Raw genomic sequence first — 15367 nt, forward strand, 5'->3', positions numbered from 1 at the left:
TTTTTGCTTGAAAGCTTGAATTTTATCATTGCCATTAAATACTGTCAGTTGTTTTCTTAAAGTGACATACTCATTTCACCTATCTGCCAGTTACCCAAATCTGAATAAACAGAGTTTGTCTATAAAAGTAAAAATGGTATTCCAAAGAGAAAACTCTACTTGTGCTCACAACTCAAACAATGCAGACAGCTCTAGTATTATGAAAATAATTTTGACTTTATGGGTCCCCTGAAAGGGTCTCAGGGTCCACAGCTTTGAGACTCACTGTTTTAGTTCAGTTCTTCATTTTGCAATGATGAGTTCTGAAACTTAGTGAGTAGGTATTAACCCAAGGCCATACACTTGATGACAGAGCCAGAGTTGGGAGTCCAAGTATTCTGTCTCCTGATCCAGTACTCTTTCTAGTGTTCAGAACATCCAACTCTACAGTAAAAGAAAGATTTAGCCCCTCTCAAAAAAACAAAATGCACATTTTAAACACATTGTAAAATATATATTACAACAAAAAATACTCCAATCTGTTTTGGAACAAAATATGGAATGGATAGATAAAAGGTAAAAATATACGCATGTCTGAGCTTTCTGTATGCTTGGAATGTTGACAAAAAGTTAAAGGCAAGGGGCTTCCCTGGTGGCATGGTGGTTAAGAATCCGCCTGCCAATGCAGGGGACACGGGTTCGAGCCCTGGTCCAGGAAGGTCCCACATGCCACGGAGCAACTAAGCCCGTGCACCACAACTACTGAGCCTGTGCTCTAAAGCCTGCCAGCCACAACTACTGAAGCCTGCACTCCTAGAGCCCGTGCTCCGCAACAAGAGAAGCCACCGCAATGAGAAGCCTGTGCACTTGCCACAATTAGAGAAAGCCTGTGCGCAGCAACGAAGACCCAATGCAGCCAATAAATAAATAAATATATTCTTTAAAAAAAAGAAGTTAAAGGCAAGTATCACCTAAAAAGAATTGTAAACCTTTAGTTTTCAAAAACAGTGCATTCATGTGAACCATTGAAAAAACAGAGGATTTAGTCTATTTTTTTTTTTCTTAACAGCTAATAAAAATAGGTTCTGATGTTGAGTTGATACTCAGAACATCTGTTATACAAGGTATTCACACAGACCACAATACGCTGAGTAAGTAATATTAAAGAAAAATGTTGCTTGCAATGTGTTTTAAACTATTGAGCAATTACAGTGCTTTTAATGCTGATTACTAAACTTGATTTTGCCAGACAATGTGGTATATATTGTACACATTTATAAGGCTGTATTTAAAAATGCTGAATTATGAAACTTTGTTTTACCAGACTTTTTCTTTTATATATTTTTTCTTTTTAATCTTAACCACTGGTTATACTGCAAAACTACAGTTACAAAGGCAGTATATGCATACCGCAATTTATTGCACTTCCCAGATAATGCATTTTTCACAAACTGGAGGTTTGTGGCAACCCTGTGTCAAGCAAGTCTATCGGTGCCATTTTTCTAACAGCATTTGCTCACTTGGTGTCTTGGTGTAACATTTTGGTAATTCTTGGAGTATTTCAAACTTTTTCATTATTACTGTATCTGTTATAGTGATCTGTGGTCAGTGATCTTTGATGTTACTGCTACGACTTGCTGAAGGCTCAGATAATGGTTAGCATATTATAGCAATAAAGTATTTTTAAATTAATATATGTACATTGTTTTTTAGACATAATGCTATTAGACATTTAATAGACTATAGTATAGTGTAAACACAACTCTTATATGCGCTAGGAAACCAAAAATTGGTGTGATTTGCTTTATTGAGATACTTTATTGTAGTGGTCTGGAACCGAACCTGCAATATCTCGGAAGTTTGCCTGTGTGACTGTTTTTATAAAATATATCTGGCATTCCTAATTTTCCTAGTATAATTTGTCACCTACCTAGACTGTGTCTATTTCTTTATCTTTTCTCCTATGATTCTACTATTTTAATTCAGAAGAATTGGGATTATACAAAATGGTAATATAGTTGAGAATCCTCCATTATACCTCCAAACTCCTGGTGGGGCTTCAGCAGACTCTCATTTCACATAATATTTGGTTTTCATTCCCTGAAGTATTTTGGGGGACAGAAACAACAGCAAAGATACAAACAACATACAAACAGAAAAGTACACAATTTATAATAGCATAGCCCAGTGAATTTTCACCAAGTGAAATATCATGTAACCAACATCCACATCAAGTTATATAATGTTACCACTTTCCCAAAAGCACCATCATGCCCTGATGTCCCTCACCGTCAGCCCCTTCCCATAAGTATAACTGATGTCCTTTTAACACTATCAATTTTAACCTAATATAATAAAGTGTTTGAACTTTATGTAAATGGAATCATATAGGATTTCTGTTTTGTCTGGCTTCTTTCTCTCAATATTATATTTGTGAGATTCATCTTTATCATCGTGTGTAGCAACATTTCTGTGAATATTGTATGAGTGAAACTTCCATGTCATATGGTATGTGTTTATTCAGCTTTAATAGGTACTGCTAACCAGCTTTCCAAAGTAGTTAGACTAAGTTACACTTGAAGCAGTGGTATCTGAGAACTCCAGGTGATTTATCCTCACCAGCTCTTTGATACTGTGCATCTCTTAATTTTAGAGTTTCTGGTGGTTATGTAATAGTATCACATTGTGATTTTAATTTGCATTTCTCTGGTAATTAATGAAGGACTAGCACCTTTTCAGTTGTTTAATGGCCATTTGAATATTCTCTTTTATGAAGTGGCTGTTCAGGTCTTTTGCCCATTTTTCTAAGAGGTTATCTGCCTTTTTATTATTGATTTGAAGAAATTCTTTGTATGTTCTGAATATAAATCCTTTGTTGGATATATATATATTATAAGAATCTTCTGCTTTTTGTCTTGCTTTTTCGTTTTGCTGTTTTTATCTTTTGATGAGAAGGTCTTAATTTTAATGTAGTGCAGTTTATCCCTTTTTTCCTTTATGGTTAATATTTTTCTGAGTCTTGTTTAAGAAATCTTTTCCTGTCTCAAGCAAGGTCATGAAGAGATTATCCTATGCTTCTTCCAAAAGCTTTATTGTTTGGTCTTTTTCATTTTGTTGTTTATATCAACTAGAGTTGATTTTTGTATATGGTATGAGATAGCAGTCAAGATTTATTTTTTTATATCTGAATATTCAGTTGATCCAGCATCATTTATTGAAAAGACCACTCTTTCTCCGCTGCACTGTAGGGCCACCTTTATCATAAAATCAAATAACAGAAGAGACAAAGAAGGACACTACATAATGATCAAGGGTTCAATCCAAGAAGAAGATATAACAATTGTAAATATTTATGCACCCAACATAGGAGCACCTCAATACATAAGGCAAATACTAACAGCCATAAAAGGGGAAATCGACAGTAACACATTCATAGTAGGGGACTTTAACACCCCACTTTCACCAATGGACAGATCATCCAAAATGAAAATAAATAAGGAAACACAAGCTTTAAATGATACATTAAACAAGATGGACTTAATTGATATTTATAGGACATTCCATCCAAAAACAACAGAATACACATTTTTCTCAAGTGCTCATGGAACATTCTCCAGGATAGATCATATCTTGGGTCACAAGTCAAGCCTTGGTAAATTTAAGAAAACTGAAATTGTTTCAAGTATCTTTTCTGACCACAACGCTATGAGACTAGATATCAATTACAGGAAAAGATCTGTAAAAAAATACAAACACATGGAGGCTAAACAATACACTACTTAATAATGAAGTGACCACTGAAGAAATCAAAGAGGAAATCAAAAAATACCTAGAAACAAATGACAATGGAGGCACGACAATGCAAAACCTATGGGATGAAACACAAGCAGTTCTAAGAGGGAAGTTTATAGCAATACAATCCTACCTTAAGAAACAGGAAACATCTCGAATAAACAACCTAACCTTGCACCTAAAGCAATTAGAGAAAGAAGAACAAAAAACCCCCAAAGTTAGCAGAAGGAAAGAAATCATAAAAATCATATCAGAAATAAATGAAAAAGAAATGAAGGAAACGATAGCAAAGATCAATAAAACTAAAAGCTGGCTCTTTGAGAAGATAAACAAAATTGATAAACCATTAGCCAGACTCATCAAGAAAAAAAGGGAGAAGACTCAAATCAATAGAATTAGAAATGAGAAAGGAGAAGTAACAACTGACACTGCAGAAATACAAAAGATCATGAGAGATTACTACAAGCAACTCTATGCCAATAAAATGGACAGCCTGGAAGAAATGGACAAATTCTTAGAAATGCACAACCTGCCAAGACTGAATCAGGAAGAAATAGAAAATATGAACAGACCAGTCACAAGCACTGAAGTTGAAACTGTGATTAAAAATCTTCCAACAAACAAAAGCCCAGGACCAGATGGCTTCACAGGAGAATTCTATCAAACATTTAGAGAAGAGCTAACACCTATCCTTCTCAAACTCTTCCAAAATATAGCAGAGGGAGGAACACTCCCAAACTCATTCTACGAGGCCACCATCACCCTGATACCAAAATCAGACAAGGATGTCACAAAGGAAGAAAACTACAGGCCAATATCACTGATGAACATAGATGCAAATATCCTCAACACAATACTAGCAAACAGAATCCAACAGCACATTAAAAGGATCATACACCGTGATCAAGTAGGGTTTATTCCAGGAATGCAAGGATTCTTCAATATGTGCAAAACAATCAATATGATAAAATATATTAACAGATTGAAGGAGCAAAACCATATGATCATCTCAATAGATGCAGAGAAAGCTTTCGACAAAATTCAACACCCATTTATGGTAAAAACCCTGCAGAAAGTAGGCATAGAGCGAACTTTCCTCAACATAATAAAGGCCATATATGACAAACCCACAGCCAACATCGTCCTCAATGGTGAAAAACTGAAAGCATTTCCACTAAGGTCAGGGACAAGACAAGGTTGCCCACTCTCACCACTTATTCAACATAGTTTTGGAAGTTTTAGACACAGCAATCAGAGAAGAAAAGGAAATAAACGGAATCCAAATTGGAAAAGAAGAAGTAAAGCTGTCACTGTTTGCAGATGACATGATACTATACATAGAGAATCCTAAAGATGCTACCAGAAAACTACTAGAGTTAATCAATGAATTTGGTAAAGTAGCAGGATACAAAATTAATGCACAGAAATCTCTGGCATTCCTATACACTAATGATGAAAAATCTGAAAGTGAAATCAAGAAAACACTCCCATTTACCATTGCAACAAAAAGAATAAAATATCTAGGAATAAACCTATCTAAGGAGACAAAAGCCCTGTATGCAGAAAATTATAAGACACTGATGAAAGAAATTAAAGATGATACAAATAGATGGAGAGATATACCATGTTCTTGGATTGGAAGAATCAACATTGTGAAAATGACTCTACTGCCCAAAGCAATCTACAGATTCAATGCAATCCCTATCAAACTACCAGTGGTATTTTTCACAGAACTAGAACAAAAAATTTCACAATTTGTATGGAAACACAAAAGACCCCTAATAGCCAAAGCAATCTTGAGAACGAAAAACGGAGCTGGAGGAATCAGGCTCCCTGACTTCAGACTATACTACAAAGCTACAGTAATCAAGACAGTATGGTACTGGCACAAAACCAGAAAGATAGATCAATGGAACAGGATAGAAAGCCCAGAGATAAAGCCACGCACATATGGTCACCTTATCTTTGATAAAGGAGGCAGGAATGTACAGTGGAGAAAGGACAGCCTCTTCAATAAGTGGTGCTGGGAAAACTGGACAGGTACATGTAAAAGTATGAGATTAGAACACTCCCTAACACCATACACAAAAATAAGCTCAAAATGGATTAAAGACCTAAATATAAGGCCAGAAACTATCAAACTCTTAGAGGAAAACATAGGCAGAACACTCTATGACATAAATCGCAGCAAGATCCTTTTAGACCCACCTCCTAGAGAAATGGAAATAAAAACAAAAATAAACAATTGGGTCCTAATGAAACTTCAGAGCTTTTGCACAGCAAAGGAAACCATAAACAAGACGAAAAGACAACCCTCAGGATGGGAGAAAATATTTGCAAATGAAGCAACTGACAAAGGATTAATTTCCAAAATTTATAAGCAGCTCATGCAGCTCAATAAGAAAAAAACAAACAACCCAATCCAAAAATGGGCAGAAGACCTAAATAGACATTTCTCCAAAGAAGATATACAGACTGCCAACAAACACATGAAAGAATGCTCAGCTTCATTAATCATTAAAGAAATGCAAATCAAAACTACAATGAGATATCATGTCACACCAGTCAGAATGGCCATCATCTAAAAATCTATAAACAATAAATGCTGGAGAGGGTGTGGAGAAAGGCAACCCTCTTGCACTGTTGGTGGGAATGTAAATTGATACAGCCACTGTGGAGAACAGTATGGAGGTTCCTTAAAAAACTACAAATAGAACTACCATATGACCCAGCAATCCCACTACTAGGCATATACCCTGAGAAAACCATAATTCAAAAAGAGTCATGTACCAAAATGTTCATTGCAGCTCTATTTACAATAGCCAGGATATGGAAACAACCTAAGTGTCCATCATCTGATGAATGGATAAAGAAGATATGGCACATATATACAATGGAATATTACTCAGCCATAAAAAGAAATGAAATTGAGCTATTTGTAATGAGGCGGATAGACCTAAAGTCTGTCATACAGAGTGAAGTAAGTCAGAAAGGGAAAGACAAATACCGTTTGCTAACACATATATATGGAATTTAAGAAGAAAAAAATGTCATGAAGAGCCTAGGGGTAAGACAGGAATAAAGACACAGACCTACTAGAGAATGGACTTGAGGATATGGGGAGGGGGAAGGGTAAGCTGTGACAAAGCGAGAGAGAGGCATGGACATAAAAAAAAAACAAAAACTTTCTGTTGGGAAAGTAGTCTTTAAAACGGTATAAAAATAATTACATCTAAAGTATAATTAGTATAGCACAGGGCACTCTGCTCAGTGTTATGTGGCAGCCTGGATGGGAGGGAGTCTGGGGGAGAATGGGTACATGTGTATGTATGGCTGAGTCACTTTGCTGTGCACCTGAAACTTTCACAACATTGTTAATTGGCTATACTCCAATATAAAATAAAAAGTTAAAAAAAATCAAATAACTATATATGTGTGCATCTGTTTCTGGACTTTATAATCTCTTCAATTAGTTTGTTTTTCCGTCCTTGCATCACAAACCATAATGTCTTGATTACTACAGCCTTACAGTAAATCTTAATATCTAGTAGTATATGTCCTATAGGACTTTTAAAATTATTTTTAGTTCATGAGTATTTATCAGAAATTATCAGATCCAGTTATATTTCTAAGGGCAATAAACATGGTTAATCCTAAATTGAAAATTTGTAGTCATTGTCTTTAATCTTAATAATAATCTTTAGAGCTTCTGTGTACTATAGCCAAAATTTTATATGGGTAATTACAGCAAAATATTATCTTTATTATATGAATAAAAATTTAGGTTATTTCAGATAGCTAAATTTGATAGCTACATTTCAGAAGCCTGGTTTTAAATATGATAATATTGGTTTAAATTTCTTTTTTTCTTTTGGTTTTCTGTATAGTTTAATTTTTCCACAAGATTGAAAATTTTGACTCGTACATGATTATTAGTATCTAATGCTATATTGCCTTAATAAAGGCCTCATTCTTTCTGTTAAGTTATATATGGGTCTCTTTTTCCTACTTTATTCCTATCGGTTTAAGATAGAACAAATTTGAGTCTTTAATCTCTGTTTTAAGAAGTTACTTTAAGTAAAATTCCTCCACATATTTTAGCAATGTCTTTATTGACATACAGAAGTGAGAGGAATTAAAATTCTTCTTGCCTAGAAAATAGAGTTATGACTGTGTATCTCTAAAAAAGATCAGATAAAGTCCCAACATGAAAAATAATAGAAACTGAAAATAATGAAATGAAACTTCCTCTGCATAATTAATTACCTGTATGCGTAAATTCTCAATCCATCTCTTTTTTTCTCCCTTCTAAGTAATATCTACAGTGGAAATTAAATACTGAGTAGCAGAAAGAACTCTTTATCCTAAATAATTTCTCTTTTTTTCCTTTTAAAAAAGACTGCTTTCCTTATCCTTGAAGATAATTTCACTATTCTTTATTATAGATATAATAATTTCATCATTTGAGAAAAGCTCCTTATTTTTAAAATCTCAAAAATATTGGGAAAACTATTTTCTTTCCAAGCATTCCCTACTTTTTTTGTATTTTTATTTTTGGTATGATCACAGGTACATGAATTTGGATTAATCATAATTTTTAATTCATATCAGTCTCATCATTGGTCCATTCTAGCCTTCCTAGGTTTTCTGTAGAAAAGTAGAAACTAACTATGACTTAGAACAATGAGTTAATTTCAGTATTTTTCTATACTTGCTTTGTCATTGACTATTGACATTTTCAAAGCCCTCTTTCTAATATGGATATTGGTCAACTGGTTTCAGTGTTGGCCTTTATCAAACATATATTCTATAGACAGTAACCACATGTATGGTTATAGATGGTACCAAGAAAACTCAAGACTTTAGGGCTACATATTTACCTAGTTTCTGAGTAGCGTTATCCATGTTTTTTTAACTTCCTGTCTGGCATATATGTAAGACAAACAAAATAGGAACATGCTTCTGAACATGTGTGATACATTTTTTAAAAAACAGTATATACCCTTTCATATGCTCTCATGGTACCTTGTAATCTCCCTTCAGATTATTTACACAGCTTGCCATTGGGTATTATCTTTGTGATGTGTATATGTGCTTTATTTCTCTCTCTGGTGCTAGATATTAGACTCCCTGAGGCAGGAACTGTCTCACTCATTATTTTATCTATAGTTATTCATGAATATTCATTAATTGTAGGAAAAAATACCCTTTCTGATCCAGAGTTTACCTTTATTGTTCCATCATCATTTTTCTCCCTAGTGGTTCAATATACTTTGGACCTTTGGACAGTTGTTTTTTTTCCTTTTCTTATCCTTTTACAAGATTTTATGCAGCACACCATTTAGACAGGGTTTAGAGAACACGTAGCATGCTGTTTTTTGTTTTGTTTCTTTTAAATGGATGAATAATCTCATACCATGGATTTGATGTACCACAATGCAACCATTTTAGCATTCATGCCACCTACAAAGGATCTCAAAGTCACCAGAGAGCAATATGATATTGCTGAGAATTAAAACAAACGTGGGTGGGATGAATGATGAGCTAGTAAAGAAGGAGGATGATGGATAAACATTTCTGCCTATGGATGGAAGGAGTTTTTTGAGATATGTGCTTCAAGGTCAGAGGCTTTAAGAAGACATAGTTTCTGGCTAATGTGCTTGTGCAGAAAAGCAGAGGATATCTGCATATTTAACAAGGTCCCCAGAATTTGAGCTCTTTGAGATCAGAGGCCTATATCGTGAGTCTTCTCCATATTTCACAGAGTGGATATTGCTGAAGAAAAAAAGGTTAAATATATTCTTTGTCTGCATTGTGTTACCTAAGTGATTGTAAAATAAGGTGTTTTTTGTTTTAATTGGAAAATAATAAAGAACAGTACTGAAAGAGAAAAAAAAAAGCTCTAGGAAGCTATTCTTTATTTCAGATGTGTTTTTAAACTTCTGTCCTTTGGCTTTTTATATTCGTCTTTGCCCTAAACTATCTTTATAGTTTGTATTCTAAGGTAGGTTAATGTGATTCAACAACCATTTATTCAATACCTCTTGTGCTAGGCACTAAGAATAGAACAATGGTCAGTCTTTATGGAACTTAGAGCACCGTATTAGAAGATAAACAATAAAGTGTTCAGTCACAGTCCTTTGGCTGCCATATCAGGAGAGGTAGAGGGGCTGTTCAGGTACATAGGCAGAGCTCCAAATCCCAAACTTGGTGGGTCAGGAAGAGGTTCTTAAAGAAAACAATTTTGAGCAACCTAAATGTCCATCAACAGAGGAATGGATAAAGAAGAATGTGATACCTGTATACAACGGAATATTACTCAGCCATAAAAAGGAACGAAATTGGGTCATTTGTAGAGATGTGGATGGACCTAGAGACTGTCATACAGAGTGAAGTAAGTCAGAAAGAGAAAAACAAATATCGCATATTAACGCATATATGTGGAATCTAGAAAAAATGGTATAGATCATCTTATTTGCAAAACAGAAGTAGAGACACAGACATAGAGAACAAATATATGGACACCAAGGGGGGACGGGGGAGGGTGGGATGAATTGGGAGTTTGGGATTGACATATATACACTATTGATACTATGTATAAAATAGATTACTAATGAGAACCTGCCTTATAGCTCAAGGAACTCTACTCAGTGCTCTGCAGTGACCTAAATGGGAAGGAAATCCAAAAGGAGGTGTATATATATATATATATATATATATATATATATATACCTATATATATATATACATATAGGTGATTCACTTTGCTGTACAGTAGAAACTAACAACATTGTAAAGCAACTATACTCCAATAAAAAATTAATTATAAAAAAAGAAAATTTTATATGCAAGTTGTCTATTTAAACTCATTTGTATGTTTGTGTTTTATATATTTAGAGACTTTTTATAATTGCAGAGTTAAATATTTTAATGTCCTATAAATTATTTATATCCTAAATGCCTCTGTGATTTTCACACTCTTACAAACCATGCCATTGAAAGATTTTTTTAATTGACAGTTAACATACAACATTGTATTAGTTTTAGGTGTACAACATAATGGTTATATATAATCATTTCATTATGTATACAACATATATGTGTATATAGTGAAATGATTACCACAGTAAGTTTTTAGTTAATATCCATGACCATACACAGTGACAAATTTTTTCTTGTGATGAGAACTTTTAAGATTTACTGTTAGCGTCTTTCAAATACACAATACAGTATTTTTAACATTTATTTTATTGAAATAGTTGATTTACAATGTTATGTTAATTTCTGCTGTATAGCAAAGTGATTCAGTTATACATATATACATTCTTTTTCATATTCTTTTCCATTATGGTTTATTACAGGATATTGAATATAGTTCCCTGTGCTATACAGTAGGACTTTGTTGTTTATCCATTCTATTTATAGTAGTTTGCATCTGCTAATCCCAAACTCCCAGTCCATCCCTCCCATACCGGCCCTCCCCTTTGGCAACCACAAGTCTGTTCTCTATGTCCGTGAGTCTGTTTCTGTTTCTAGATAAGTTTATTTATGTCATATTTTAGATTCCACATGTAAGTGATATCATATGGTATTTGTCTTTCTCTTTCTGACTTACTTCACTTAGTATGATAATCTTTAGATCCATCTATGTTGCTGCAAGTGGCATTATTTTATTATTTTTTGTGTTTGAGTAGTATTCCACTGTGTATTTATACCACATCTTCTTTATGCATTCATCTGTTGATGAACATTTAGGTTGCTTCTGTGTCTTGGTTATTGTGAATAGTGTTGCTATAAACATAGGGGTGCATGAATCTTTTCATATTATAGTTCCAAATATATGCCTAGGAGTAGGATTGCTGGGTCATATGGAAACTCTATTTTTAGCTCCCGCCCCATCTATATATACATTTATTTCCCTTTCCTGAAAAAAACTTAGTTCAAACTAGTAGCATATGCTCCCTTTCAAATTTGAGTTATGTGCGTTTCCTTTGTTGTTTGGCTTGGTTTGGGGAAGAGAGAGAGTTAACCAAAGCATCCCAAAGTGCCGGGCGACCACCAGCCACACTCTCCACACGCCCAAGCCACGGGACTTCACAGAGCGCTCAGTAGTCAGTCATTGGAGGGAAGCTACTCAGGGTCAGCATTCTAAGGACATTCTAGCCTCGTGGTGACTTCACAGTACAGCTGAATTGTCAACCTGATCGTACGGACAGGGGACTACGGTGTCCCCACCTGCGTGCACTGTGGGACGGGGTGTGCCAGCTTGTGTGGGAACACTCCCAGAGGAAGGAGCCTGCTGGGTCCTCAGGGGTGGAGGCAGCACCAGCAGCCTCCCCTAAAGGTCCAGGCAGTGACTGCTGTAGGTTTCGTGGGCCATGGCACCTGTGACTTATCTTCTCCCTGCCGCCGGCGTAGCCACAGAAGCAGCCACAGGCGTTGCGCGGTGCATGGTGGGGCTGTGTGCTGTTAAAACTTGATTCATGATAGCCGGTGGCTGAGCAGGCCCAGGCTGCGGGTGTGTGAGCCTCTGTCCACTTGGTGCTTCAGAGGGACGCCACGGCCTGCCCTGAGCTCTTAGCCACTGGGGCGTGGACATAGAGCAGCTTAGACAGGAGGCGATGCCGCTGGAGCTCCGCGTGCCTCTTCCTGACTGTAATTTTCATCGGCCTCAAACCTTAAGACTGAGGATATTCAAGGTGTAAAAATACTCCAGTATGGGGGGCTTCCCTGGTGGCACAGTGGTTGAGAATCTGCCTGCTAATGCAGGGGACACGGGTTTGAGCCCTGGTCTGGGAGGATCCCACATGCTGCGGAGCAACTAGGCCCGTGAGCCACAACTACTGAGCCTCGTGTCTGGAGCTTGTGCTCCGCAACGAGAGGCCGTGATAGTGAGAGGCCTGTGCACCACGATGAAGAGTGCCCCCTGCTTGCCACAACTAGAGAAAGCCCTCGCACAGAAACGAAGACCCAACACAGCAAAAATTAATTAATTAATAAACTCCTACCCAACATCTTCTTAAAAAAAAAATACTCCAGTATAAATATAGATCTCTTCCTATAATATTTTAAACTTACGTAATTTGAACTTCAATTTTGGTGAACTGACCACCGTCTAGTTGCTTATCCTAGAGCATTAAGTAGAAATAAACAAGTACTGTAGTGCGATCAGTGTTCTCAAATGCTCGCTCTGCTGTCCCGGCACTCGGCGCAGTCAGCATGGTTCGCCCTGACCACGGGTCCCTGCTTTCTGGTGGGCTTGCTGTGCAGTTTCCTTTGTTCACAGAGAGACATGTAGTTCCTAGTTAACCACAGTTAGTAGAAGCGAATGGGTATTGCATAGAACATGTAGCAAAGATGCACACTTGCCTGTGTGTCCACAGCGTCCAGAGCCTGAGGGAGGCATGTGTGTCTGTGCAGAGCTTGGAGCCCGAGCGACGTGCTGTGTTGGGGCTACACGCAGATGCCGTGATAGAGCCGACGGGGAGGGGGCCACCGCTTCCTCCTGCCCTGAGCGGGAGATGTGCTTCCAGAGCTACACTTTGGGAAAGAAGCCTCAGGCGGGCTGGGGACACCTGAGACCCACCCGGACACCTCGGCCTCAGCAGTTTGGGAGCCCGCAAGTGCGGGCCTGAGGCAGGGATGGCCACGGGGGCAGCTGTGTGCAGTTGACTTTCCTTAACCCAAGGAGGAGGTGCTGCTGTAACCATCGGGAAGATGGTTTCCTGCAGCGGGTGGTGTCGGCCCCGCAGGCCGGCCCCGGGGTGGGGGGCAGCGTGAGGAAGTGTCCCAGGATGCCACTGGCGTGGTTTCTTCTGCTCAGACCACCTCCCGTGTGTTCCCTGGCAGGCCAGCCCCTGACCAGCTGGGAGGGCTGGACTCCAGGGTCCTGCTGCGGGACGGCTTGGGGGGGTGCCGGGCTGTCAGGCAGGCAGAGACCCACAGCGACTGGGTAGAGCATGGGTCTGGGGAGGAGTCCTGTCCCGAGTCCACAGAGAGGAACCGGCTGGCCCTGGAACACGGGCTTTCCCATCTGTGATGAACTTAGTGCTCAGAAACACTCTGCACGTTCAGAGTTCTCTGCAGACGCAATTCCCCAGGTGACTCTTGCCTCTGGAGGGAGGAGAGGAGCCTAGGGTGGGGGTCGGTGTCCTGCCTGCTTTCCCCCAGCCCTCGGGCCTCAGTTTCCTGGTGGTGGATTGGGGGCCTGGCCGGGCAGGTTCGGATCCCCAAGTTTTAGAAACTTTCTAGACGGCAGCGATTCACATCCTCGCAGTGACCCCTGACCTGTGCTCCATCACTTACTGGGTGACAGTGCGGTGAGGTGCCAGGGCCTCAGGACGAAGCTGCCTGCAGAGGCCACTGCCATCCCAGGGGGAGCCCCGTGCGAGTGGCCGTGTTGGCTGGGAGCGCTGGCCTGAGCCCCTCTGTGTGGGTGGGCGGGGTCTCCCAGGTCCAGCTGTGACCAACGTGCCTACCATGGCAGTGCTGTGGCACTCACGGCCACCTGTGCCGTGGGCCAGGACGTGTGTCCATGGAGGGGTGCCCCTAACTGGCCTGTTGCCCTGGACACAGGACAGATAGCGTCAGGGCAGTTGGATTCCTGGGAAGCATTCCCCAGGGGCTGCCATGGGCTTCCCCCAGGACCAAAACCAGGACCACAGGGCCCAGAGCATTACCTGCTAGGCTGTGGCCATGTCCATGCAAAGGGACACATTACCAAGGGCCTACTGTGACAGCAGGAGGCCCCACCTCTGGCCTCTCAGAGAAACCAAACCCCGCAGATGCTGCCGGCCTCTGGCCCTCCCCTGGCCTGGCCCTGCCCTGCGGTTTCTGCACTCCAGGGCAGGGAGGACGGGGAAGGCTGCTCGCGGAGGTTCCAGAGAGGCCAGAGGAACCACAGTGGCTGGAGGAGCAAGGAGAGAGCCGGCGGGCCACCCGCAGCCTCTAGTCCAGGGCCCGGCCCCTGGGGGTCTTCCCCGCTCAGGGCCGGGAGACAGGGGCTGCTGGGAGGGAGTCACAGAGACGGAATATTCTGAGTCTTCCCTGAGCCATTCTGAGAATAAACATGCATCACTGTTTCCTATTTCTTCTCAAAGAAGCGAAATGAATTGCCCTTAGTTTCCATTTTGAAATCTTGTGACATCACACTTCGAGTCACTTTGATCGACAGAGGAGGCGTCTTCCTTTGCACTGCAGCCCTCAACTCGGCGCCCGCCATCAGCGCAGACCTGGTCCTCGGTTTGTGTGCCTGAGCGCGTGTGCGTGCATGCGTGTGCGTGGGTGCGTGCGTAGCTACGTGTGTGCGTGTGTTGTGGGTGCTTAGTGCGTGTGTGTGTAGGTGCGTGCATGGGTGAATGTGCGTGCATGTATGTGTGCATGGGTGTGCAAGCGTGCACGGTGTGCCCTGCCTCCCATACCTGCGTGGTGCTCTCTGGGTACTGTGGCGCCCTGTCCAGGGCTCCGTCTGCTTTATCGGTGCTGCTGGTTGGTGCCTTGGCGCTTGCGGGTCAGCACCCCCAGACAGCGTCTGCCCACCAGCTCCTTTAAAACACCCCCTTTGCTGCAAACCAGTGGCCGGTGTGGTCTGGCCCTG

At 39.9% G+C, this 15367-nt stretch overlaps 1 protein-coding gene across 4 annotated transcripts in view; it reads left to right on the plus strand.

Moving 5' to 3' along the window:
* LYRM7 (LYR motif containing 7) overlaps positions 1-15367 on the plus strand; it is a 73401-nt gene that overhangs the window by 14531 nt on the left and 43503 nt on the right. For all 4 annotated transcript variants that reach the window (XR_016392763.1, XR_016392762.1, XM_030762733.2 and 1 more), the window contains exon 4: positions 1049-1130. Coding sequence is in view for 2 of the 4 variants with exons in the window: in XM_030762733.2 (XP_030618593.1) it covers positions 1049-1130 (82 nt within the window). In the remaining 2 variants the exon portion in view is untranslated. The remainder of the gene's footprint in view (positions 1-1048; positions 1131-15367) is intronic.

The sequence above is a fragment of the Delphinapterus leucas genome, chromosome 3 (genome assembly GCF_059928025.1).
Source record: "Delphinapterus leucas isolate spDelLeu-1000000601 "Yukka" chromosome 3, BTC_Dleu_Yukka2, whole genome shotgun sequence".
NCBI lineage: Eukaryota > Metazoa > Chordata > Mammalia > Artiodactyla > Monodontidae > Delphinapterus > Delphinapterus leucas.